The sequence below is a fragment of the Cydia strobilella genome, chromosome 13 (assembly GCF_947568885.1).
Source record: "Cydia strobilella chromosome 13, ilCydStro3.1, whole genome shotgun sequence".
Lineage (NCBI taxonomy): Eukaryota > Metazoa > Arthropoda > Insecta > Lepidoptera > Tortricidae > Cydia > Cydia strobilella.
In genome coordinates, this window is record NC_086053.1 from 7,903,363 (window position 1) to 7,929,256 (window position 25,894).

General features: G+C 46.6%; 1 protein-coding gene across 1 annotated transcript; it reads left to right on the top strand.

Annotated features, from left to right (window-relative positions):
- The first annotated feature begins 1,289 nt into the window (after positions 1–1,289).
- Positions 1,290–20,693, top strand: LOC134746703 (dyslexia-associated protein KIAA0319). The gene is made up of 16 exons (XM_063681226.1): positions 1,290–1,720; positions 2,516–2,746; positions 3,023–3,260; positions 3,614–3,899; positions 4,268–4,388; positions 5,184–5,413; positions 6,051–6,273; positions 6,577–6,734; positions 7,454–7,594; positions 8,274–8,514; positions 9,900–10,090; positions 10,629–10,718; positions 11,441–11,641; positions 12,261–12,477; positions 19,343–19,522; positions 20,544–20,693. The coding sequence occupies exons 1-16, from the start codon at positions 1,558–1,560 to the stop codon at positions 20,690–20,692; spliced, it is 3,060 nt and encodes a 1,019-aa protein (XP_063537296.1). The 5' UTR covers positions 1,290–1,557; the 3' UTR covers position 20,693.
- Positions 20,694–25,894: the final 5,201 nt, after the last annotated feature.

Here is a 25,894-nt window from a genome sequence, read left to right on the forward strand (position 1 = left end):
TATAAAATTTGGAGTATCGCTCGCAGACGTATCTGCATGTTAAAAAATTGATTTTAGTATGGGTTAGCACATTGTTACTGGTGAATTCTCAATGCAACTTGAGACTCCGGTGCCGTTAAAAAGATGTAATCGTCTTACGGTAGATGTCGCTTTACGCCACCCCAAAGGCGTGTATACATAAGGGAAGGAATGGAAAGATTTGCAAGGTTCTGGTAGGCTTCCGTAGCTCAATTGGTTAAGAGCAACGCACGGATTGCGGAGGTTGCGGGTTCACATCCTGCCGGAAGTGTAACTTTTTCCATTTTTTCCTTTAATATAAAATTTGGAGTATCGCTCGCAGACGTATCTGCATGTTAAAAAAAAAATTGAAACTATATCTATCTTTGTATATAGTATGTCTATGTATGTAGGCCACATTTTTCGAAAAACATCTTTTTTTTACGCACAAACTTGACCCCCTGTCAACTTTCAATCGAGATTTAATCGAAAATTTAGTCGATTAATATTCAGATTAATTCAATTTGAATCGTTTGTTAGGTCGACAAAATCAATGAATGCCCATCTCTAATTTTATTGCACAAGATGCAGGAGAACACAATAAAATGAAACACGATCATTTTTAAATGGTAAGTGAGAAACTCAATTATTACCGCATATTGGTCAATTATTATCAAAAAGGCGCGAAATTGAAATTTTCTATGGAACGATTACCCTTCGCGCCTACATGGTTAAATTTGCCGCTTTTTTCTACTGACGGAAATGGCTTGACAGACTTTGTCTGTGACGTTTTCAACTAAAAGGTACCACATTGTCGGTGGTAGTAAAGGTTCATTTCAAATTCAATCTTTATGGAAATAGCACCTTATTGACAAGCGACAATAAGTACCCTTTTGGTTGAGAATGGCACATATATAGTTTGTCAAAGGATTGTCTCATTTCATACATAGACAGAGATTATCATACTATCTTTGTCTTACACTAGTACTAGCACCCAAAAGAAAAGGATGAGTATAGTTTTTTTGTTCTTATTTACTGCCAATTTGGATTGACCAACTATATAATAAATATTAAGGTCCGAATCCCACCATGGTGTGTTGTTCGACACGCACCTGGCCGTTTTTTTTACTGTCAATTTATTTTTAAAACTGTTCCCGCGTTTTTTTGTGACATTTATTTACTAATATTGGCAGCGTTGGAGTTATGATGCCTTGCTGGGCAGTGAATGGCTCGTCTAATAAATGCCAAGCATATGCCAAGTCAAATAAGAAAATACATCTCGTTGCTGTCACACACATTTTGATTCTTGTCAAGTCAAACTGTCAGTCGCGTCCGCAAAATTAAAATCCATAGTGATAATGAAGCAAAATAAAGATAAAACCTAATGTATTTAATATCATTGAATGTTATCTTCACACCCACGTGAATATTACAAACCTAAACTGTTATTGTTACTCCAATTCCAATCCAGATAAGCATTGGCCAAACCATAGTGGTACTTCTGAAAGGCACAAGTTTTTACAATATTGACTATTTTATTTGAAACGTCTCACCTACATAATGATCAGTATTTCGAACGCTTGCATTAGTTTGTGTATTCTTGTACTTTTCGTCAACATACGTGCTTCTTTGTCTCAATACAGCAAGCCTTGGAGTGACAAATATGAGAGTAATAAGTGTCCAAAACTATACCCAAAGAATTTTATCAATTATGCCCCAGTAGGTAAGTAACATATATAATTCCTAATAATTACCATAATATTATATAAAAACTTTTATGTAAGCAACAAAATACTTTTATGTTGATATAGAATCAGTAATTTTACATGGGGTGTAGACATACAACAATACATAAAAACACATTCAATGTACAGCATTTGATGTTAATTATTGTAATAATATTGAATTTTGCTAGTTATTAAATTATAATTAATAAAAATGACTAGGCTTTGCTAAGATACATAAATAAAATGAGTGGTTACAGAAAAGGTTTCATCAGTATTTTAATTATTGAGAATATAGTGTATAATCTGTTTTTAGGATTCCATACCCAAAGGGTAAAAATGGGACGCTATTACTAAGACTCCTCTATTGGTCTGTCCGTCACCAGGCTATATCTCATGAACCGTAATAGCTAGAGAGTTGAAATTTTGACAGATGATGTATTTCTGTTGCCGCTATAACAACCAATACTAAAACGTACGGAACCCTCGGTGGGCGAGTCCGACTCGTTTCATAACAACATTGTTTAATAAGGCACAATCATTTATCTAAATTCAATATCTTTTTCCTACTAACTCATTACATTTATTTTCACTGTTCAGCATTCTACCATGCAATGGGATTAGCAACTGTCAAAGGTTTGCAGAGATGGCGCCATCATAGCTTGCCCCTTTCCAGGGCATTTAAAAAAACAAAAATTTGACACAATTCTAGGGACCCCATTGTTAAAAATATTGCAGTCCTTAACATTTTAATACAAGCTAAATGTAATAACTTTGAATTTTTCTTCTTTAAGGTAACTTAACTGCTGGAAACTACTCAGAAAAAACAGGTCTCAAGGGTCTTCGGCAATGTGTGATGGCATGCTGCCTGGAGGAGACCTGCAACATTGTGTTTATCTTTGATTCCCGCTGCTTCCATGTGGAGTGTGTGAGTGATGAGCTGTGCTTGCCACTGCTGCGGGTTGGGAGCCCCAAGTGGGAGTCCCATGTCTCCATGATACTGGTCAAGCCTGTGCTGCCCAATGGTATGTATTGAATCCAAAACTTTACCAATAATATTAATTTGATTCTAGTTTCTTAAGGTCTTTTATGTAACAGTTTATACATTCCATTTGGACAGAACCTTAAGAATGTTAGATTGAGATTTAGTCACTAAGATTATTGATTTGTGGATCCTCAACTACACTGTACAAACAGAGCCCTCTCCTCTCGCATTTTCGAACTGAGTAGGAGAGTAAGCATGAATATGTGAGTTATGAGGAGGGCCCCAAAAATGATCATAACCTTTACCTATCTTTCAGAAAACTGGTCTGACATCCTGGATCAGTCCAGCTACAGAGAAGCTGGCAGCAATTATTCCCCTGAGGAAGAGTCAGTTTACTCCCCATACACCAGGAACCAAAACCTCGTCACCGACGATGAGGAATCAAACTTCCTGTCGCATTTCCTTAATAATCTGCCAATGGAGGATGATGATACTAGGCCGTATGATAAATACAGGGACAGTACTGACAATGAGTTGTTAGTGGATGCAACTAGGTATTTATTTATTGCTTTCAGTTTATATAACATTAACATAAAATTAAGAGTTGTTTGGAAATTGATATTTAGTGATGAATTAGTCCATTGTTTAATTTATATATACATATTCTATATTTATATTCTTGTAGGTACAAGTGAGAAATCTTACTGTTTCTGTTATTTTTAAAGTGTGCAATCAAAAGTATTGTATTACACTAGTAAAAACTACCTAAAGTTTGTCTTTATGATGATAAAAGATCAGTAGTGATTGCCTACATTGTAAAAGGGCCTACTCACTTCACCTCATTTAAGAAATTATATCTTGTTTACCTTAAAAGTTCACTATCAATTTCTTTTTTTTTTTTTTTAAGGTTCCTGGAAAAAGTTCCTTGTGAAGTCGGCGCGTCAGGGGACTGCCCTTTCAACTCTGAATGCATTCCACTTGGTCTGAAAACACGCAACGGCATTTGCAAATGCGTACCCGGCACTGAAGAGAACGCGCAAGGAGTTTGCGTACAGATGTTGAGGCCTTTCTCTAAGGGGCCTACCATTCCTATGGACAGCAAGAAGAGTGGGGAGGCGTTGGACAAAACAGACATTAAATCTGAAGCGCCTAAGACTGATCAGAATTTGACTGTCTCCATTGTTTCTAAAACGGTAAGTAAGTTAAGTTTATCATATAAATATGTAGTACCTATAGCTTTTCTGATGATATGCCATTTTTTGGTTCAAGGTGCCGATGCCGAGTTGCCGGTAGCCACGGTTGCTAATGTAAAAATACTAGCATGAATATGCTTTAAAAAGTCGGCCCCTTTTTAGACACAAATATTTTTGCCTGGCTGGAAGAGAGTCGCAGCTTACAAGAATCAAAGGAATTTTATCTTTCGACTGTGTCAATTGGCATTGGCACTACTATTTAAATACTGTAATTACTGTGCAGAAGTCTCAAGTTGCTTTGATTCAAATAAGATGTGGCCCAACTCCTTTGTAGGTACTTACCTACCTACTTAAGTGAACATTTGCAGGTCCAACTTCCAGACAATGAAGTAACTTTAGCAGCATATACAATTCCTGATGAGAAGGCTACAATGAGCCACTATAACTATGCATGGACGCTAGTTGACCAGCCTAATGGTGGATTTACAGGTTTGATTCATTTCTTTTATTAAACAAACTAAAATAAAACAGAGGTCTCCCACTCAAATGGCGTTATTCCAAGAGTTATTCATAAACGTCTGTCAACTTTACCAAGGCGTTATTAAACAGACTCTAATAAAACACATTTTTCTACTCGTCCACTGTAATGGTTGAATTAAGATTTCGTATACCAAACTATATTAGCGTAATTTTCATGTATGGACTCCCAACTCAACTATAATACCTATTCATTTCGATACGCTGTAGTCAACTCTGTAAAAGAATTTTACCAATAACGTGCCGCCGCGCTCCCATAGAAAAGAAATAAACGCGCGACTATTTTTGTCTACTGAGATACTTATCAATTTTGATTAATTATTTAGGTTTCATAGTAAAAAAAGTTTTTTTTAGATGACTCGTAGAAAAAGAATTGTATACAATAGTGATATAATCAAGCTTTTCAATCTCGTACCTTACTTAGTCAACTCAGCAAGCTTCGTTGCCTAAACACAGTACTCGACTGAGAAGCTCACTATTATATCACGATTGTATATAAAATACTAGTTCAGTGTTCATTACAAGAACATAGAAACGCCAGTAAATAATTAGAATTACCTATACAATGTAATGCATTTAAAGCGTGAAAGCGTGTGATAAATGAGGCACATGTTTTTCTGTAAGTTTCTCAATGAACACCCACATTTTTCGATTATAGTGTTTTATTTAACATAATGGTAACATGAAAAGGTTGATAAAAATCAACTTTTAGCAAAACTCCATTAAATTTCCATCCCCATTCCTTAGGCAACATGAATCAAAACGGCGCAACAGTAACTCTAACCGAGCTGACCGAGGGCCAGTACCGCTTCAAGCTGACGGTGAACGGCACGAACGCGTACGGCGAAGGCTTCGCTAACGTGACGGTGTTGCCACCACTAAGAGTCAACACACCGCCGCAGGCGATAGTGACGCCGCAGACACAGACTGTTAAGTTGCCGAATTCGGTAGCGGTGCTCGACGGCAGCTCCAGCAAGGTACGAATACATTAATCTACATTGTAGAGTCTATCGCTTCCCACTTTATAACTCTTATACAGCAATGCCAAAAGACACAGGTCATAACTCCAGCGAGTATCATCGTATCCCCAGCCTTGCTTGCCTTAACGCGGTCTGCAATCACAATAGTCTACTATGGAAAGTTATACAACTTATGAGTGTAATTGGCGTTGTCGTTTGTGAACACAAGAAAAGAAAGGATTGAGCAATGGAGTGTAGTATTTTTTAACCCGTTGACCCACAAAGGCGCCAATTACTCGCGCGGCTACAGCCCAATATCAACCTTCGTGCATACCGACAAGGTTCACGATAACGCGCCGTACACGATAAGGGTAGCGTTCAAAGGATGAAAGATTTTCTTGCGATAATATAACTTTATAACTATAAAAAACAAATTATAACTTTACAGTAAAACGTTAAAGGCACAGGCAAAGGTGTGTTCCTAGCTTTAAGTGTTAAGTGAGTAAGTTCTTTTTTGTAACTGAAGTGGCGCTGTTTGTAGAAGGTTTTTACAATAAATGTATTTTCTTTCTTTCCTTCTTTCAAAGGTTACGCATATATTTTAGTGCAATTTTAGATGAGCCACTTGCTTATTCTCTATTATCGATTTACTTAGGACGACGATGCAATAATATCATGGCACTGGGAGCTCACATCCGGCCCTATCGGTTACCAGCCGCCTTTAGAAGACAAGCCCACACTTGTACTGAAGGACCTCAAGCAGCCGGGGAACTATACGTTCAAGCTTACAGTGGAAGACTCCGACCATGTCAAGAACTCCACCACGGCCAATATTACAGTGCTGAACCATACCGACTACCCGCCAGAAGCGAATGCAGGTAAGAAACACTGACACATAAATAAATTGACGACAAGAACAAAAAAAAACAATCATTTTTAGGGTTATGTTATCTCTAAAGCTGCATTTTTTATTCAAGCTATTCGTAGCCAATTTCCTCACTAGAAAATTGTGTTTATTACATCGGTTCCACTGTAGCGCAGGACAATAATAAATAATAGGTAAGTCAATCTGTTCATATATAATAACAATTTGTACATTTGAGTCTGGAGTCAAACAAACCGATCTTTACGAAAAGAACCTTTAGACGGGGTACAATTTTTCAATCGTTCTTGTTTGTCAGGTCAAGACGTAATAATCTACCTCCCGAACAACAACCTGACCTTGAACGGAAGCCTATCGACGGACGACCACGAGATCACCTCGTGGGAGTGGACGAAGGCCGCCGAGGACGAGAATAAAGCCGTCGACATGCAGAATACACACTCGCCGTACTTGCAGGTAGGCTACAGTTAAACTGTGATGACCTGAAAAGGGGAGCCTGTAGACGGACGACCACGAGATCGCCTCGTGGGAGTGGACGAAGGCCGCCGAGGACGAGAATAAAGCCGTCGACATGCAGAATTCACACTCGCCGTACTTGCAGGTAGGCTACAGTTAAACTGTGACGACCTGAAAAGGGGAGCCTGTAGACGGACCACCACGAGATCACCTCGTGGGAGTGGACGAAGGCCGCCGAGGACGAGAACAAAGCCGTCGACATGCAGAATACACATTCGCCTTACATGCAGGTAGGCTAAAAATTAAGTTGTTTAATGTGATAATGCAATTTATATCGTTCCTTGTTCTATGTTTGTCCATTAAATAGTTATGTATGGTTGCTCTCTAAGATTAGCGGTGTTCGCAATAATGCGATTATTATAGCAATAATGCGAACTTAAACCAACTTTATTTGTAAATGAGTTAGCACTTTCAATTGTTACTAACTGAGTAGGTGCTTTAGAAATACACAGGTAGGCAAGACATATTTCGTCAATTGGAGGTTTGTTTGAAAGCTTTGTCGTCACTAAGTTGGTGTATAGCTCCAAGAATTACCCTTATGGGTTGTGGCTTCCCCAAAAACTAGTACCATAACTAAAGATTAGTTAGCCCGTAGCGAAGTAACCATCTTTCAGATTCCTTTTTGGTTCCTTTTATTAACATCACTTTCTGTTTACCAGCTATCAAACTTATCGGAGGGCATGTACACCTTCGTGCTTAAGGTGACGGACTCCTCGGGTCAGACGTCAGCCGCCGAAGTGCACGTGTTTGTCAAACCGCCCACCAACACGCCGCCGGAGGCCCACGCCGGCCCGGATCAGGTAGGGACTTCTGCATGCAAGTTTTGGCATTTCCCAGACTTGTTAATAACAGCATGAGTAATAACTATGTGCTCTGTCCTTTACTCACTTATGGATACGGAATTATGTATAAAGTAGGTAGAGTTAGACTAAGCTAAGTTGGCAGCGATTTTGATAGCCCAGACTGTGCAAGTGTTATTTAAACGTCATAATTTCATAGAAGTTTGACGTTTAAAATAACCCTTTCACAGTCTGGCCTATCAAAATCGCTTCCAAGGTAGCGTGGTCTAACTAATTTGAATTAAAGTTTTACAAACCGAAGATATTTCATTTTACTTTTTTAAGCTGTTAAATAACTATACGATACCATATTATTCCAGTTCATATCCCTCCCCTAAACGTGGGTAGCCCTCAACGGTTCGGCCTCGCACGACAATCACTATATAGTCACATACACATGGCGCTGCCTCGTCGGCCCCATTAACAGACAACTCTCATTTTAGTTTATATCCCTCCCTCAAACGCGGGTAACCCTCAACGGTTCTCCTTCCTACAAGAACTTCCGTTAAGTCACATCTCTTCCCCAAACGTGGGCAACCCTCAACGGATCGGCCTCGCACGATAGCCACCTCATAGTCCCTTACACCTGATGCAGGCTGCCTCATCGGTCCCACTAACCTTCAAACAACTCTCATTCCAGTTCATATCTCTCCCCCAAACGTGGGTAACCCTCAACGGTTCGGCCTCGCACGACGATCACCGTATAGTCGCATACACATGGCGCTGCCTCGTCGGCCCCACTAACAGTACCATCCTCAACTTCAATGAGTCCGTCGCCAACGCGACCGGCCTCACGAAGGGCCAGTACGTTTTCTCGCTGACTGTACTTGACGATAACGGGAATTCCGCCTCGGATAATGTGACTGTCAATGTGGCTCAGAGTAAGTTTCAAATACTAATATTGATTGGGAATATCTGAAATCGAAGTAAAAATGATAGATAGATATATTTATTTCTAATTGGAAATTACATGTTATTTTCACTTAAAAATATATCAAATTCACAAAAAGATCGTCAAATGTAAACCAAAAATAATAAATATAAAAATAAAAATGTATTTCCATTTGAAGACCAATTTGATTAAACACTTTAGATTATGATATCGGTAGTTTTGTTTAATTACTGTAGCTTTAATGGCACAATATGACTGACGGCCTCTTTAGGTACGCTGCATACAAATTTTGGACTTTAAACGTGAACGATAGATTTTAATTTTCATAATCATCACTTACATTCTGTTATCGGTTCGGCGCCATATTTAGCGTCCTAACTAGGTACCTCGTCCATATAGTATAGAAGTAGGTTTTTTAGCTGGTTTTGATGGTGGTCCAGAAAAACAGATCTCAAAATTCTTCTATGCTTATTTTTATATACACAAAGCTATTTTAACGTGTATTTGCCGTTTTTTCAACCTGTTTAATTTTGGATATAGTTTAGTTGGAACTTTTAGACCTCCATCTACACTAGCGCCGCTAGCGGCGAAATTGAGCGCGATAATGAGGGCTCATTATCTTATTTCAGATATTTCTAATCACTACAACATAAATTTAACAATAAGCATGCTGCATGTTCTTTGCATGAGTCTATATAATTATTATGGTACGGTGTCGGCAAAATCATGTATTGAATATGCTGTGCCCTGTAACTATTTTCGAGGAGATGTAGATAATGTATTTGTCGCACTATGCATGCACTTGACATGCGCAATACCTTGTCCAGCCCGTTTTGCTCCCTATGGTAAAATAACTATATTTTTATACTGTTGTTATAGTGAGGCTACTATAATTTTATACTTTTGTCTATTACTATACCTAAATGTTTTTATTTTATTTACTGAAACATTATTAATCTCACCCGAGTTTTGCACATTGTTACACCTCTAATGGTCTGGCCTGGTTTGGTTGACGACTGGTCTGGCCTAGTGGGTAGTGACCCTGCCTGTGAAGCCGATGGTCCTGGGTTCGAATCCCGGTAAGGGCAATTATTTATGTGATGAGCACAGATATTTGTTCTTACGTGTTCTTTGGTGTTTTCTATGTATTTGTATATTATATATATCGTTGTCTGAGTACCCACAACACAAGCCTTGAGCTTACTGTGGGACTTAGTCAATCTGTGTAAGGATGTCCTATAATATTTATTTATTTAATGGTTTTTTGAAATAAAGACTGAATTTTTCAATTTTTTTCTTATAACATTGTAGTATCGTTGGCAGACGTCTCTGATTAACACAAAATTAAACCTAATAACCCCATTCGATCTGTAGACCAGAATAGTCCCCCGAAAGCGAACGCGGGCGGCAACCAAGTACTGTACCTGCCGTTGCCGGTGCTTATTCTGAACGGGTCGAAATCGTCGGACGACTTCCGCATCGTGTCGTGGAAGTGGACGCGCTCGGGCTCGGGCCTGGCCGCCGGCACCGTCATACTCGACTCCGACAGGGAACCCGTGCTTATGGTGAGTCACTTCACTTGAAACTTTAAACCTTTCACGCCGGTAATTGACCGAGCGAAGCGATCTGTTCGTCCCGTCCAAGCGTATAGTAGAAAGAGACTGGGAAAATCCATTGGATACGAATTTCTACCCTCACCTATTATTTAAATTTGGCAACATTTGTATGTAGGTAATTAAAACAATTACCTTGTGCTAACAAGTAACAAGCCAATTTTTTTTATAAGTATTATGATTTTATTTTAATTGTATGCCTGTGATTGCGAATTTCGTGTTTCAAAATTAATTGATAGATTTGATAGAGTCAGACCAAGCTAAGTTGTCAGCAATTTTGATAGCCCAGACGGTGCAAGTGTTAAGTAAACGTCATCATTTCATTTCATAGAAGTTTGACGTTTAAAATAACACTTGCACCGTACGGGCTATCCAAATCGCTGCCAACTTAGGGTCGTCTGACTCTATGTCCAAAGCTAACTGAGCAAACATAAATGCGCCGGGATATGAAGGTTGGAATACTCAGTAACTTACGTCTCCCTGCTCCTAGTTAACGAACATAGAGCCGGGCCGCTACGTGTTCGAGTTGACGGTGACGGACGACCAGGGCGACTCCGACAGAGACACTGTCAGCGTGCAGGTAACTACGAGTAGACTGACAATCAGTGGCAAACCAACTAGAGTTGTGCCATTCCCGGTAACATTCCCCATTTTGTATGGGGAAATTTCTCGTTCGGTAACATTTTCCATACAAAATGGGTAATGTTACCGGGAACGGCACAACTCTAAAACCAACCATTACACTTTATTACTACAGATGCAAAGAAAATAAGTTTTTGGGAAAAAAATCATTTTTAGTACAAGCTTTTATCGCTGACTGTACTTTTCTTTACACAGGCAACTAATACTCATGGAGACAATTTTAAAAACCCCAAACACGATTAGGTTGCGTTGTTTTATCACAGAGTTCCTATGGCCACCTCCTGTCTCCATCATGATATCAGCTCGATAGTAGCATAATATTGCATTGTCACCCGACTTACATATGTATGCAAATTTTCAGCTTCATTGGAAGTCGGGAAGTGGGTCAAATTTAACTTGCAAGATTTGACCCGTACAAAAATAGTTCCATACATTGCAAGTTAATAAAAAGCTTGTAAAATAGCTCAGACTTGCCCAGCAGGCCTATGTTTGACGTCCACTGATGTTCTTAATTCGGCCTGAGACCATAATCCAGCTCTTTTACACGTAAAAAAAACATATATTTATAGTTATGTATGTTTAGTGGAGCGTTATGTACAAAATACCACCATTTAATTTGAGTTAAACTTTGAACGTAGTGTATTTGTGAGCCGTTTGCAGGTGAAGCCAGATCGTCTAGAACGCAACCTACTAGAGATGACCCTCAACATTCCCATATCATCGTTCACGCAAACACAGCTCGAGTCGCTCATACAGAAGATGACGCTTCTCCTAAAGGACGATGTCAAGATCAATGTCACAGAAGTGCGCGGGGAAATCGATTCGGGGAACACACAACTTATATTCTTATTGTGGGAAAATGTAAGTATACCGTCAACCAGGGTGAATAGGGATAGCCGGGGTAAATATTAGGTAAAAATTTAAAATGAGATTTACCTGACAGTTTCTTAAAAAAATATTCACACACGTTGTATCATACAAAATGTACTATTATTTTCAATCGAATGATACAATTTTTGTGGGTATTTCTTAAAAAAAATCAAGTAAATCACATTTCAAGTTTTGTCCCTATCAACTTGTTTTCGAGTTCCTCTGCATACAACTTATTATTAGAAGAGCTCCTATAAAAGTACTTTTTTTTTAAATTCAAGTATGTTTCTGTTTCAAATTACGTTTAAATACGTTTAGCGATTTTTGCATAAAAGAAACAAATGTACAGCCGTCCTCTCGAATATTGACGTACCTATTAGTAGGTCTAGGAGCCTGTGTCTCGTCTAGGTTTTTATGGTGCGGGTCTCTCAGCTACCAAACTAGAATACATACGTCATATCATCTCTATTTAGAGCCAGTTGCACCGACCACGCTTGACAGACTGATCAACGTCACTCGGCAGTGAACTATGAAACTTCCCATACAGTAAAATTTAGCGAACGCTTTAACGATGACAAACAGTTTAGTGCAACCTTGCGTTTTATCTCAGGGTGAAGCGATGGAAGGCATCCGCGCAGTGTCGCTGTCCCGCTCGGCGGCGGCGGCGGCGGGCCCCGAGGCGGCGGCGCGCGTGCGCACCACGCGCTGTCTCAGCTCGTGCTCGGGCCGCGGCGTGTGCGACGACGCCACGCGCCAGTGCCGCTGCGACGCCTTCTGGATGCAGAGCCTGCTCGCACAGCTGCAGCCGCACCGAGTGCCCGACTGCGGTCAGTATATCTTCACTAGTTCACTATTCACCGATGGAAGGTTTCCGCGCAGTGTCGCTGTCCCGCTCGGCGGCGGCGCGCGTGCGCACCACGCGCTGTCTCAGCTCGTGCTCGGGCCGCGGCGTGTGCGACGACGCCACGCGCCAGTGCCGCTGCGACGCCTTCTGGATGCAGAGCCTGCTCGCACAGCTGCAGCCGCACCGAGTGCCCGACTGCGGTCAGTATATCTTCACTAGTTCACTATTCACCGATGGAAGGTTTCCGCGCAGTGTCGCTGTCCCGCTCGGCGGCGGCGCGCGTGCGCACCACGCGCTGTCTCAGCTCGTGCTCGGGCCGCGGCGTGTGCGACGACGCCACGCGCCAGTGCCGCTGCGACGCCTTCTGGATGCAGAGCCTGCTCGCACAGCTGCAGCCGCACCGAGTGCCCGACTGCGGTCAGTATATCTTCACTAGTTCACTATTCACCGATGGAAGGTTTCCGCGCAGTGTCGCTGTCCCGCTCGGCGGCGGCGCGCGTGCGCACCACGCGCTGTCTCAGCTCGTGCTCGGGCCGCGGCGTGTGCGACGACGCCACGCGCCAGTGCCGCTGCGACGCCTTCTGGATGCAGAGCCTGCTCGCACAGCTGCAGCCGCACCGAGTGCCCGACTGCGGTCAGTATATCTTCACTAGTTCACTATTCACCGATGGAAGGTTTCCGCGCAGTGTCGCTGTCCCGCTCGGCGGCGGCGCGCGTGCGCACCACGCGCTGTCTCAGCTCGTGCTCGGGCCGCGGCGTGTGCGACGACGCCACGCGCCAGTGCCGCTGCGACGCCTTCTGGATGCAGAGCCTGCTCGCACAGCTGCAGCCGCACCGAGTGCCCGACTGCGGTCAGTATATCTTCACTAGTTCACTATTCACCGATGGAAGGTTTCCGCGCAGTGTCGCTGTCCCGCTCGGCGGCGGCGCGCGTGCGCACCACGCGCTGTCTCAGCTCGTGCTCGGGCCGCGGCGTGTGCGACGACGCCACGCGCCAGTGCCGCTGCGACGCCTTCTGGATGCAGAGCCTGCTCGCACAGCTGCAGCCGCACCGAGTGCCCGACTGCGGTCAGTATATCTTCACTAGTTCACTATTCACCGATGGAAGGTTTCCGCGCAGTGTCGCTGTCCCGCTCGGCGGCGGCGCGCGTGCGCACCACGCGCTGTCTCAGCTCGTGCTCGGGCCGCGGCGTGTGCGACGACGCCACGCGCCAGTGCCGCTGCGACGCCTTCTGGATGCAGAGCCTGCTCGCACAGCTGCAGCCGCACCGAGTGCCCGACTGCGGTCAGTATATCTTCACTAGTTCACTATTCACCGATGGAAGGTTTCCGCGCAGTGTCGCTGTCCCGCTCGGCGGCGGCGCGCGTGCGCACCACGCGCTGTCTCAGCTCGTGCTCGGGCCGCGGCGTGTGCGACGACGCCACGCGCCAGTGCCGCTGCGACGCCTTCTGGATGCAGAGCCTGCTCGCACAGCTGCAGCCGCACCGAGTGCCCGACTGCGGTCAGTATATCTTCACTAGTTCACTATTCACCGATGGAAGGTTTCCGCGCAGTGTCGCTGTCCCGCTCGGCGGCGGCGCGCGTGCGCACCACGCGCTGTCTCAGCTCGTGCTCGGGCCGCGGCGTGTGCGACGACGCCACGCGCCAGTGCCGCTGCGACGCCTTCTGGATGCAGAGCCTGCTCGCACAGCTGCAGCCGCACCGAGTGCCCGACTGCGGTCAGTATATCTTCACTAGTTCACTATTCACCGATGGAAGGTTTCCGCGCAGTGTCGCTGTCCCGCTCGGCGGCGGCGCGCGTGCGCACCACGCGCTGTCTCAGCTCGTGCTCGGGCCGCGGCGTGTGCGACGACGCCACGCGCCAGTGCCGCTGCGACGCCTTCTGGATGCAGAGCCTGCTCGCACAGCTGCAGCCGCACCGAGTGCCCGACTGCGGTCAGTATATCTTCACTAGTTCACTATTCACCGATGGAAGGTTTCCGCGCAGTGTCGCTGTCCCGCTCGGCGGCGGCGCGCGTGCGCACCACGCGCTGTCTCAGCTCGTGCTCGGGCCGCGGCGTGTGCGACGACGCCACGCGCCAGTGCCGCTGCGACGCCTTCTGGATGCAGAGCCTGCTCGCACAGCTGCAGCCGCACCGAGTGCCCGACTGCGGTCAGTATATCTTCACTAGTTCACTATTCACCGATGGAAGGTTTCCGCGCAGTGTCGCTGTCCCGCTCGGCGGCGGCGCGCGTGCGCACCACGCGCTGTCTCAGCTCGTGCTCGGGCCGCGGCGTGTGCGACGACGCCACGCGCCAGTGCCGCTGCGACGCCTTCTGGATGCAGAGCCTGCTCGCACAGCTGCAGCCGCACCGAGTGCCCGACTGCGGTCAGTATATCTTCACTAGTTCACTATTCACCGATGGAAGGTTTCCGCGCAGTGTCGCTGTCCCGCTCGGCGGCGGCGCGCGTGCGCACCACGCGCTGTCTCAGCTCGTGCTCGGGCCGCGGCGTGTGCGACGACGCCACGCGCCAGTGCCGCTGCGACGCCTTCTGGATGCAGAGCCTGCTCGCACAGCTGCAGCCGCACCGAGTGCCCGACTGCGGTCAGTATATCTTCACTAGTTCACTATTCACCGATGGAAGGTTTCCGCGCAGTGTCGCTGTCCCGCTCGGCGGCGGCGCGCGTGCGCACCACGCGCTGTCTCAGCTCGTGCTCGGGCCGCGGCGTGTGCGACGACGCCACGCGCCAGTGCCGCTGCGACGCCTTCTGGATGCAGAGCCTGCTCGCACAGCTGCAGCCGCACCGAGTGCCCGACTGCGGTCAGTATATCTTCACTAGTTCACTATTCACCGATGGAAGGTTTCCGCGCAGTGTCGCTGTCCCGCTCGGCGGCGGCGCGCGTGCGCACCACGCGCTGTCTCAGCTCGTGCTCGGGCCGCGGCGTGTGCGACGACGCCACGCGCCAGTGCCGCTGCGACGCCTTCTGGATGCAGAGCCTGCTCGCACAGCTGCAGCCGCACCGAGTGCCCGACTGCGGTCAGTATATCTTCACTAGTTCACTATTCACCGATGGAAGGTTTCCGCGCAGTGTCGCTGTCCCGCTCGGCGGCGGCGCGCGTGCGCACCACGCGCTGTCTCAGCTCGTGCTCGGGCCGCGGCGTGTGCGACGACGCCACGCGCCAGTGCCGCTGCGACGCCTTCTGGATGCAGAGCCTGCTCGCACAGCTGCAGCCGCACCGAGTGCCCGACTGCGGTCAGTATATCTTCACTAGTTCACTATTCACCGATGGAAGGTTTCCGCGCAGTGTCGCTGTCCCGCTCGGCGGCGGCGCGCGTGCGCACCACGCGCTGTCTCAGCTCGTGCTCGGGCCGCGGCGTGTGCGACGACGCCACGCGCCAGTGCCGCTGCGACGCCTTCTGGATGCAGAGCCTGCTCGCACAGCTGCAGCCGCACCGAGTGCCCGACTGCGGTCAGTATATCTTCACTAGTTCACTATTCACCGATGGAAGGTTTCCGCGCAGTGTCGCTGTCCCGCTCGGCGGCGGCGCGCGTGCGCACCACGCGCTGTCTCAGCTCGTGCTCGGGCCGCGGCGTGTGCGACGACGCCACGCGCCAGTGCCGCTGCGACGCCTTCTGGATGCAGAGCCTGCTCGCACAGCTGCAGCCGCACCGAGTGCCCGACTGCGGTCAGTATATCTTCACTAGTTCACTATTCACCGATGGAAGGTTTCCGCGCAGTGTCGCTGTCCCGCTCGGCGGCGGCGCGCGTGCGCACCACGCGCTGTCTCAGCTCGTGCTCGGGCCGCGGCGTGTGCGACGACGCCACGCGCCAGTGCCGCTGCGACGCCTTCTGGATGCAGAGCCTGCTCGCACAGCTGCAGCCGCACCGAGTGCCCGACTGCGGTCAGTATATCTTCACTAGTTCACTATTCACCGATGGAAGGTTTCCGCGCAGTGTCGCTGTCCCGCTCGGCGGCGGCGCGCGTGCGCACCACGCGCTGTCTCAGCTCGTGCTCGGGCCGCGGCGTGTGCGACGACGCCACGCGCCAGTGCCGCTGCGACGCCTTCTGGATGCAGAGCCTGCTCGCACAGCTGCAGCCGCACCGAGTGCCCGACTGCGGTCAGTATATCTTCACTAGTTCACTATTCACCGATGGAAGGTTTCCGCGCAGTGTCGCTGTCCCGCTCGGCGGCGGCGCGCGTGCGCACCACGCGCTGTCTCAGCTCGTGCTCGGGCCGCGGCGTGTGCGACGACGCCACGCGCCAGTGCCGCTGCGACGCCTTCTGGATGCAGAGCCTGCTCGCACAGCTGCAGCCGCACCGAGTGCCCGACTGCGGTCAGTATATCTTCACTAGTTCACTATTCACCGATGGAAGGTTTCCGCGCAGTGTCGCTGTCCCGCTCGGCGGCGGCGCGCGTGCGCACCACGCGCTGTCTCAGCTCGTGCTCGGGCCGCGGCGTGTGCGACGACGCCACGCGCCAGTGCCGCTGCGACGCCTTCTGGATGCAGAGCCTGCTCGCACAGCTGCAGCCGCACCGAGTGCCCGACTGCGGTCAGTATATCTTCACTAGTTCACTATTCACCGATGGAAGGTTTCCGCGCAGTGTCGCTGTCCCGCTCGGCGGCGGCGCGCGTGCGCACCACGCGCTGTCTCAGCTCGTGCTCGGGCCGCGGCGTGTGCGACGACGCCACGCGCCAGTGCCGCTGCGACGCCTTCTGGATGCAGAGCCTGCTCGCACAGCTGCAGCCGCACCGAGTGCCCGACTGCGGTCAGTATATCTTCACTAGTTCACTATTCACCGATGGAAGGTTTCCGCGCAGTGTCGCTGTCCCGCTCGGCGGCGGCGCGCGTGCGCACCACGCGCTGTCTCAGCTCGTGCTCGGGCCGCGGCGTGTGCGACGACGCCACGCGCCAGTGCCGCTGCGACGCCTTCTGGATGCAGAGCCTGCTCGCACAGCTGCAGCCGCACCGAGTGCCCGACTGCGGTCAGTATATCTTCACTAGTTCACTATTCACCGATGGAAGGTTTCCGCGCAGTGTCGCTGTCCCGCTCGGCGGCGGCGCGCGTGCGCACCACGCGCTGTCTCAGCTCGTGCTCGGGCCGCGGCGTGTGCGACGACGCCACGCGCCAGTGCCGCTGCGACGCCTTCTGGATGCAGAGCCTGCTCGCACAGCTGCAGCCGCACCGAGTGCCCGACTGCGGTCAGTATATCTTCACTAGTTCACTATTCACCGATGGAAGGTTTCCGCGCAGTGTCGCTGTCCCGCTCGGCGGCGGCGCGCGTGCGCACCACGCGCTGTCTCAGCTCGTGCTCGGGCCGCGGCGTGTGCGACGACGCCACGCGCCAGTGCCGCTGCGACGCCTTCTGGATGCAGAGCCTGCTCGCACAGCTGCAGCCGCACCGAGTGCCCGACTGCGGTCAGTATATCTTCACTAGTTCACTATTCACCGATGGAAGGTTTCCGCGCAGTGTCGCTGTCCCGCTCGGCGGCGGCGCGCGTGCGCACCACGCGCTGTCTCAGCTCGTGCTCGGGCCGCGGCGTGTGCGACGACGCCACGCGCCAGTGCCGCTGCGACGCCTTCTGGATGCAGAGCCTGCTCGCACAGCTGCAGCCGCACCGAGTGCCCGACTGCGGTCAGTATATCTTCACTAGTTCACTATTCACCGATGGAAGGTTTCCGCGCAGTGTCGCTGTCCCGCTCGGCGGCGGCGCGCGTGCGCACCACGCGCTGTCTCAGCTCGTGCTCGGGCCGCGGCGTGTGCGACGACGCCACGCGCCAGTGCCGCTGCGACGCCTTCTGGATGCAGAGCCTGCTCGCACAGCTGCAGCCGCACCGAGTGCCCGACTGCGGTCAGTATATCTTCACTAGTTCACTATTCACCGATGGAAGGTTTCCGCGCAGTGTCGCTGTCCCGCTCGGCGGCGGCGCGCGTGCGCACCACGCGCTGTCTCAGCTCGTGCTCGGGCCGCGGCGTGTGCGACGACGCCACGCGCCAGTGCCGCTGCGACGCCTTCTGGATGCAGAGCCTGCTCGCACAGCTGCAGCCGCACCGAGTGCCCGACTGCGGTCAGTATATCTTCACTAGTTCACTATTCAACGATGGAAGGTTTCCGCGCACTCTCCCTGTCTCATAAGACAATGGACTTTAAGGCGAGGCCCGATCAGCAAATTTTACAGGCGAAGAAGATGATCCTATCCGTCCCTGTACAATTGAAGTAGTGATTGATAATCCAGTTATCACAAAAAGTATAGCGGCGCCATCTAGTTTAAATGTCCAATTGTGGCTACAATATTTTGCATTGCGATACCCGTATTAGCACACACGCTAGGTTTCTTAACAGAAAAGTTGAGTTCTAATCATTAAGAACACCCCGCCCGCTCATCTACTTCCGCTGCCGCTGTATCCACTAGACGCGTGTAATAGTACTGCTGTAGGTACTTGTTTGTTTATGTATAGCAGGGGCTCTCAGTGTGGTATGCGACGCCCAGGCGTTCGCCGGCGATCGTAAAGGGGTTCGTGATAAACACGTCGTTATACGACGTCGTCGTTTCGTGGACCGCTGGGATTCCGCACTGATGCGTCTCGCGCTCCACGTAGGTAGGTTATACTCGTATTAGTTTTGTAACTTTAATTCGTTTATATGTAACTTTATTTGTTGATATGTTATTGTACTATTTGTAATTGTATGTCATAATATGGGACTTGACCTGCAATAAATATTATTCATTCATTCATATAGTGTTGTTTTTTTTTTCGTCATGAAATGCGCAGTAGTCTAGGAAATTGATTAGGTATGACCTACCGCGGCGTAAAAGTTTTGGAAACCCTGGAGAGTATGAATAGATGCATTACAGATTGGTCGGTGGTGTACGCGAGCCTGGGCGGCGTGGCGCTGCTGTGCGCGCTGGGCGGCGGCTGCTGGGGCTGCGCGCGCGCGCTGCGCCGGCTGTGCGCGTGCGCGTGCGCGCCGCGCAAGCCGCCCCGGAGACCCAAGTACAGGCTGCTGCCCGTCGCTGACAACGAAGACAAGCCGTGTGAGTACTCTATACCACCCATTCTCAAAGTGTGCTCCGCGGACCCCGAGGGCTCCGCACAGCCTCTGTTGGGGCTCCGAGAGAATACTTGTAATAATAAGAAAAAAAATTGTTTTATTTTATTTATATTTATTTTATCTATGCGAAAGAAATGTCTTCGTCGCGAACAAATAACACAGCTTGTAGTGTGTAAGTAGACATTCTCAGGTTCTTACACCTTAATGTTATTATTTTCACGATAGTTACATGCTACAGTAGGTACTATTGAATTTCTTTAAACGTGTAATGTTCTAATGTTTTTATGACACATTTGTAGTTAGATATCAACCTATTTGAAATGGGTAACTATTAAAGGGGTTCTTTTGGTACAAGTTATTTTTTACGACAGTAATGTATGTCTTAGTCAACAGCGTACGGTACGGCGTGTAACAGAGATCATGGCACGTAAAGTTAAGTACATACTTAACTTTACGTGCCATGATCTCCGTTACACGCCGTACGCTGTTGACTAAAACAGGCACATTTCTATGCACTGTGAAGCGATACTCACTACGCAGCTTCTGGCGTCAACCAATACCTGACAAACTATCTCTCATAACCTGGACTATTTTATTTAAAGTTATATTTACAGTACACTTTTTTTTTCGATTTGGCAATTGTTATGTTATTTCTGCTCAGAATCACGAGCTCATTCGACACTAGGTAATAGGAGAAAAAAAGTATCCCATAATGCCCATACATTTTACATTACTTTCATTCCCTTACTATCATACAAAATCTATGAAAATTGGTAACAGAATGGTAATAAAAAATATTGGGACAAATACTTAACCCAACCTGAAAATTAGTCACTTAGCGCTACTTGCACCATCCCACTAAATCGGGGTTAACCCGTTAAACCAGTGTCAAATTGTACTGGTAACCATGGTAACTCCAAGTTTAACCGGTTAACCCCGGGTTAGTGATGTGGTACAAGTGGCGCTTATGATTATTTATGATTTCTTATTTATTCCTTTGTCAGTCACTGCCAAAGACCTGTCTGAATCGGAGACGGAGTCCGACGTGCTGTTCGAGAGCAAGAGCAAAACCACGTCGTTCGCGACGCGACTCATGAACGGCGAGGCACCGCACAACTACAAGAAGAACGGACACTACAAGGGCACGAGGTGACTAATATATCCTATGCAAAACCACATAGTTCGCGACGCGACTCATGAACGGCGAGGCACCGCACAACTACAAGAAGAACGGACACTACAAGGGCACGAGGTGACTAATATATCCTATGCAAAACCACATAGTTCGCGACGCGACTCATGAACGGCGAGGCACCGCACAACTACAAGAAGAACGGACACTACAAGGGCACGAGGTGACTAATATATCCTATGCAAAACCACATAGTTCGCGACGCGACTCATGAACGGCGAGGCACCGCACAACTACAAGAAGAACGGACACTACAAGGGCACGAGGTGACTAATATATCCTATGCAAAACCACATAGTTCGCGACGCGACTCATGAACGGCGAGGCACCGCACAACTACAAGAAGAACGGACACTACAAGGGCACGAGGTGACTAATATATCCTATGCAAAACCACATAGTTCGCGACGCGACTCATGAACGGCGAGGCACCGCACAACTACAAGAAGAACGGACACTACAAGGGCACGAGGTGACTAATATATCCTATGCAAAACCACATAGTTCGCGACGCGACTCATGAACGGCGAGGCACCGCACAACTACAAGAAGAACGGACACTACAAGGGCACGAGGTGACTAATATATCCTATGCAAAACCACATAGTTCGCGACGCGACTCATGAACGGCGAGGCACCGCACAACTACAAGAAGAACGGACACTACAAGGGCACGAGGTGACTAATATATCCTATGCAAAACCACATAGTTCGCGACGCGACTCATGAACGGCGAGGCACCGCACAACTACAAGAAGAACGGACACTACAAGGGCACGAGGTGACTAATATATCCTATGCAAAACCACATAGTTCGCGACGCGACTCATGAACGGCGAGGCACCGCACAACTACAAGAAGAAAGGACACTACAAGGGCACGAGGTGACTAATATATCCTATGCAAAACCACATAGTTCGCGACGCGACTCATGAACGGCGAGGCACCGCACAACTACAAGAAAAACGGACACTACAAGGGCACGAGGTGACTAATATATCCTATGCAAAACCACATAGTTCGCGACGCGACTCATGAACGGCGAGGCACCGCACAACCACAAGAAGAACGGACACTACAAGGGCACGAGGTGACTAATATATCCTATGCAAAACCACATAGTTCGCGACGCGACTCATGAACGGCGAGGCACCGCACAACCACAAGAAGAACGGACACTACAAGGGCACGAGGTGACTAATATATCCTATGCAAAACCACATAGTTCGCGACGCGACTCATGAACGGCGAGGCACCGCACAACTACAAGAAGAACGGACACTACAAGGGCACGAGGTGACTAATATATCCTATGCAAAACCACATAGTTCGCGACGCGACTCATGAACGGCGAGGCACCGCACAACTACAAGAAGAAAGGACACTACAAGGGCACGAGGTGACTAATATATCCTATGCAAAACCACATAGTTCGCGACGCGACTCATGAACGGCGAGGCACCGCACAACTACAAGAAGAACGGACACTACAAGGGCACGAGGTGACTAATATATCCTATGCAAAACCACATAGTTCGCGACGCGACTCATGAACGGCGAGGCACCGCACAACCACAAGAAGAACGGACACTACAAGGGCACGAGGTGACTAATATATCCTATGCAAAACCACATAGTTCGCGACGCGACTCATGAACGGCGAGGCACCGCACAACCACAAGAAGAACGGACACTACAAGGGCACGAGGTGACTAATATATCCTATGCAAAACCACATAGTTCGCGACGCGACTCATGAACGGCGAGGCACCGCACAACCACAAGAAGAACGGACACTACGGCACCAGGGCCCTATCACAAAAAACTTTACAAGTATACAAGTCGACAATATTGTTATAATGTGTGTAACAATGCACAATTATTACATACATACAAGATCTACAAGTTTACATTCTACAAAAAATTCACACAACAACGCGTAACAAAAAACGGGTGCTTATGCTTATGTGAAATGTACATTTATTCCTACAATTTACATATTTGTTAAAAATAAATAATAAAAATTTGTCGCCTATTATGTTTTCTGGTACACAAACTTGTTAAATCTACAATCTTGTAACTTGTTACTTGTAAATTGTAATTGTAAGTTTTTTGATATAGGCCCCAGGTGACTAAATATTTCCTATATATTGTACAGTTAAGTTGTGAAGTTTACGGAAATACACACAAAAAAAGATCAAACATGTGCGTAAGCGTAAGATAATAACGCAGTATCACCGAATTACCAAGTATCACCGATAAGCCAAGGTTCGCCCCTAACCAAATAGGAAAAGACTCTTGGAATAGTTTTCCGTACATATAAAATTAACATTAATAATATTTTATTAAGAAAAATAATTATTTACAGGAAAGTGAAGACGTAGCTCAGAAGTTACGTGGTGGCGCGGGCGCGAGCACAGATGTGTTGGATACTTTGATACTTACGCGAATACCGACGGTAGGACAGGTAACGCGTCTAGCTGGCTAATAGGAACTTTACACCAGTGGCAGTCTGTATATTGCGATTGATATGTACGTTTAAGCGGGATTTACATTACGAAATTAGTGCCATGCATGTTGAAATCAGTTTCACGATAGTAGTTTCGATATATGCGAAAGTACTATCACAGTATCGCAGTGACCACGGCCCCAACAGCATCGAAGCATCATGTCCGCACAGCCGCGGGCACTTTCGCGACACTAGTTTTTCACGTCGCATTTACACTACGAAATTAGTTGCATGACACTAACTTCACAAAAAAATCGAATCGAAATTGATTTGTTTTCATGAAATGAATGCATGCATTACGAAAATATTAAATTACACGTGAAACTGTTGGTAAAACTACTGTCACGAAATCAATTTCACGCCACTAATTTCGTAATGTAAATCCCGCTTTACTCATGAAGCCATGGCTAAATAATCACCGGCCAAAATGTGTCTATGAAAAAGCCTTAGAAAACATTCGACTATTTCTATCAAAATGCGTTAGAAAACGAGTCTCAATTTGTAATTACCGCGCGATAAACAGGACTTTGGCCAATGAAAACGCCGTTTTGCCTTCATGTCAAAGACAAGTTTAGAAAAAATTGCGTGTTTTTGTATTTGCAAAAACTATACTATATGTTTAAAATACAGAAAATTAAGACAAGAAAAGCGTTAGACGTGAAAACATTGTAATAAAATAACACAACAACCCACGTGAGTCGTCATTGAAAAATATATGAAAATATTTAGCTAGAATTAGGTATTTTTACTATAATGTGTCATAGGTAATTTTGTTAGGTATACATATAATGATCAAGCCATAGACAAGTGAGGTAACATGTAAAAATAAATGTATATGTCATTGTATATTTTGGTGTGATTCTGTATCTATCTCATGTTTTAATCGTGCGTTGTTACCACTGGCACCCACTGGTAACAACGACTTGGTGGTAACTAGAAGGAACGACCCATAATATCTCACTAGTCTTCAGTTTTGTGTTCGGTGCATTAAGAAGTACCTAAGACACACAAAAACTTACATAAATCAAATGTATTTAAACAATTTATATGCAACAAAATAGAATTTGTGTGCTGTACACTCAGCGTCAAATACCCCAGTAGCAGTCAAAGTGGCCAAATAGTTCGGTACACCATACTAAATATATGGTGTAGGTGTACCGAACTATTTCACTACTTTGGTTGCTACAAAGTATTTGACGCTGAGTGTACGTGTAATTTCAGTATGACTTAAATGTAATATTGTTTTACGTGCGATTCTCTTGCTAGTATATTTACATTCCAGTACTTAATAAATGTTTTATTTACTTTATTTTAAAGCCTTTTTTACACGGCTACTGCATGTTTTTGTTACTGTGACTTTTAATGTAAATAATTAAGTGAATCAATGTACTTAGAACTTAGGACATACATACATTAGAGTTAGAGTAAGGATATTTATCATTATATTCTTAATTATACACATTGAAGTATAAGAAGAAGTAAGAAACAATGGCTTTTGTTTAACAGATTAGAGTCTTAGGCGTAAAAATCATTTGAGAAAACTCATACTAAAACTACTACTAGACTATGTATCTACTTTAAACATACTTTATAGATATATTGTTTTAAAATCCTAACCATATGTGATGTAACAACTAAATTAATGATAAACTGGCGTAACCATCTACCTACTATTATTGGACGCCTCTCATGAAACTACTACTGTATAAACTACATTACTTGTGTTTTTTTAGGTCACATTCCAGTATTATTCAATTCCATTTTGTATGACATAGGTATAAAGGTGCCACGTATTATTACGCACTCAACTACTTGTTTTATGTATTTAAGGTTTCTTAAAAGGGTTGCGCTGCCGCTGATAACAAGACAACTGCATATTCATACATATCGGTGTATAGTGGCCCGGTACATTCACACCGACAGGTAAAATAAATATTGTAATATACGGCTAAATACCTATCCACAATGTCATAAGAAAGTAAATATGTAGATTTTAATTTTTAGTCCAGTCATAGTATAAACAGGGCAAAGTATTTTATCTTCATACAACGCACCGCGCGCGAATTGTATGTGTGCGCCATAAGTATCTATGCGTCGCCGCACGCACACTCAAACAAAATCTCGACCCGTTTCTCAGTGCGCCAGTGGAGATTTAGTTTTGAGTGTGCGTGCGGCGACGCATAGATACTTTGCCCATACATACTTTGCCATGTTTATACTATGGTACAGTCGACCTTATGAGTCGTGGAATGCTTAAGCACTTTGTCATTTGTGCGTTACTGCGATAAAGGTCTGAAGCAACGTCCCAGGCCGACTGTACATTATGTAGAGGCATTTGCACAAATATGAATCTAGACTATGATACCATGTTATATAATTCAGTTGACGTAAATAGAATTAAAGATGTATCAAAGCAAACACCTAATTATTAAGTACTAGCGACCCGCCCCGGCTTCGCACGGGTAGTTCAACAAATTTACACAAAACCTTTATAAATTATACATATAAACCTTCTTCTTGAATCACTCTATCTATTTAAAAAAATCGCATCAAATTCCGTTGCGTAGTTTCATAGATCTAAGCATACAAATACATCGGGACAGACGGACGGACAGACAACGGAAAGCTACTTTGTTTTATACTACTTATGTAGT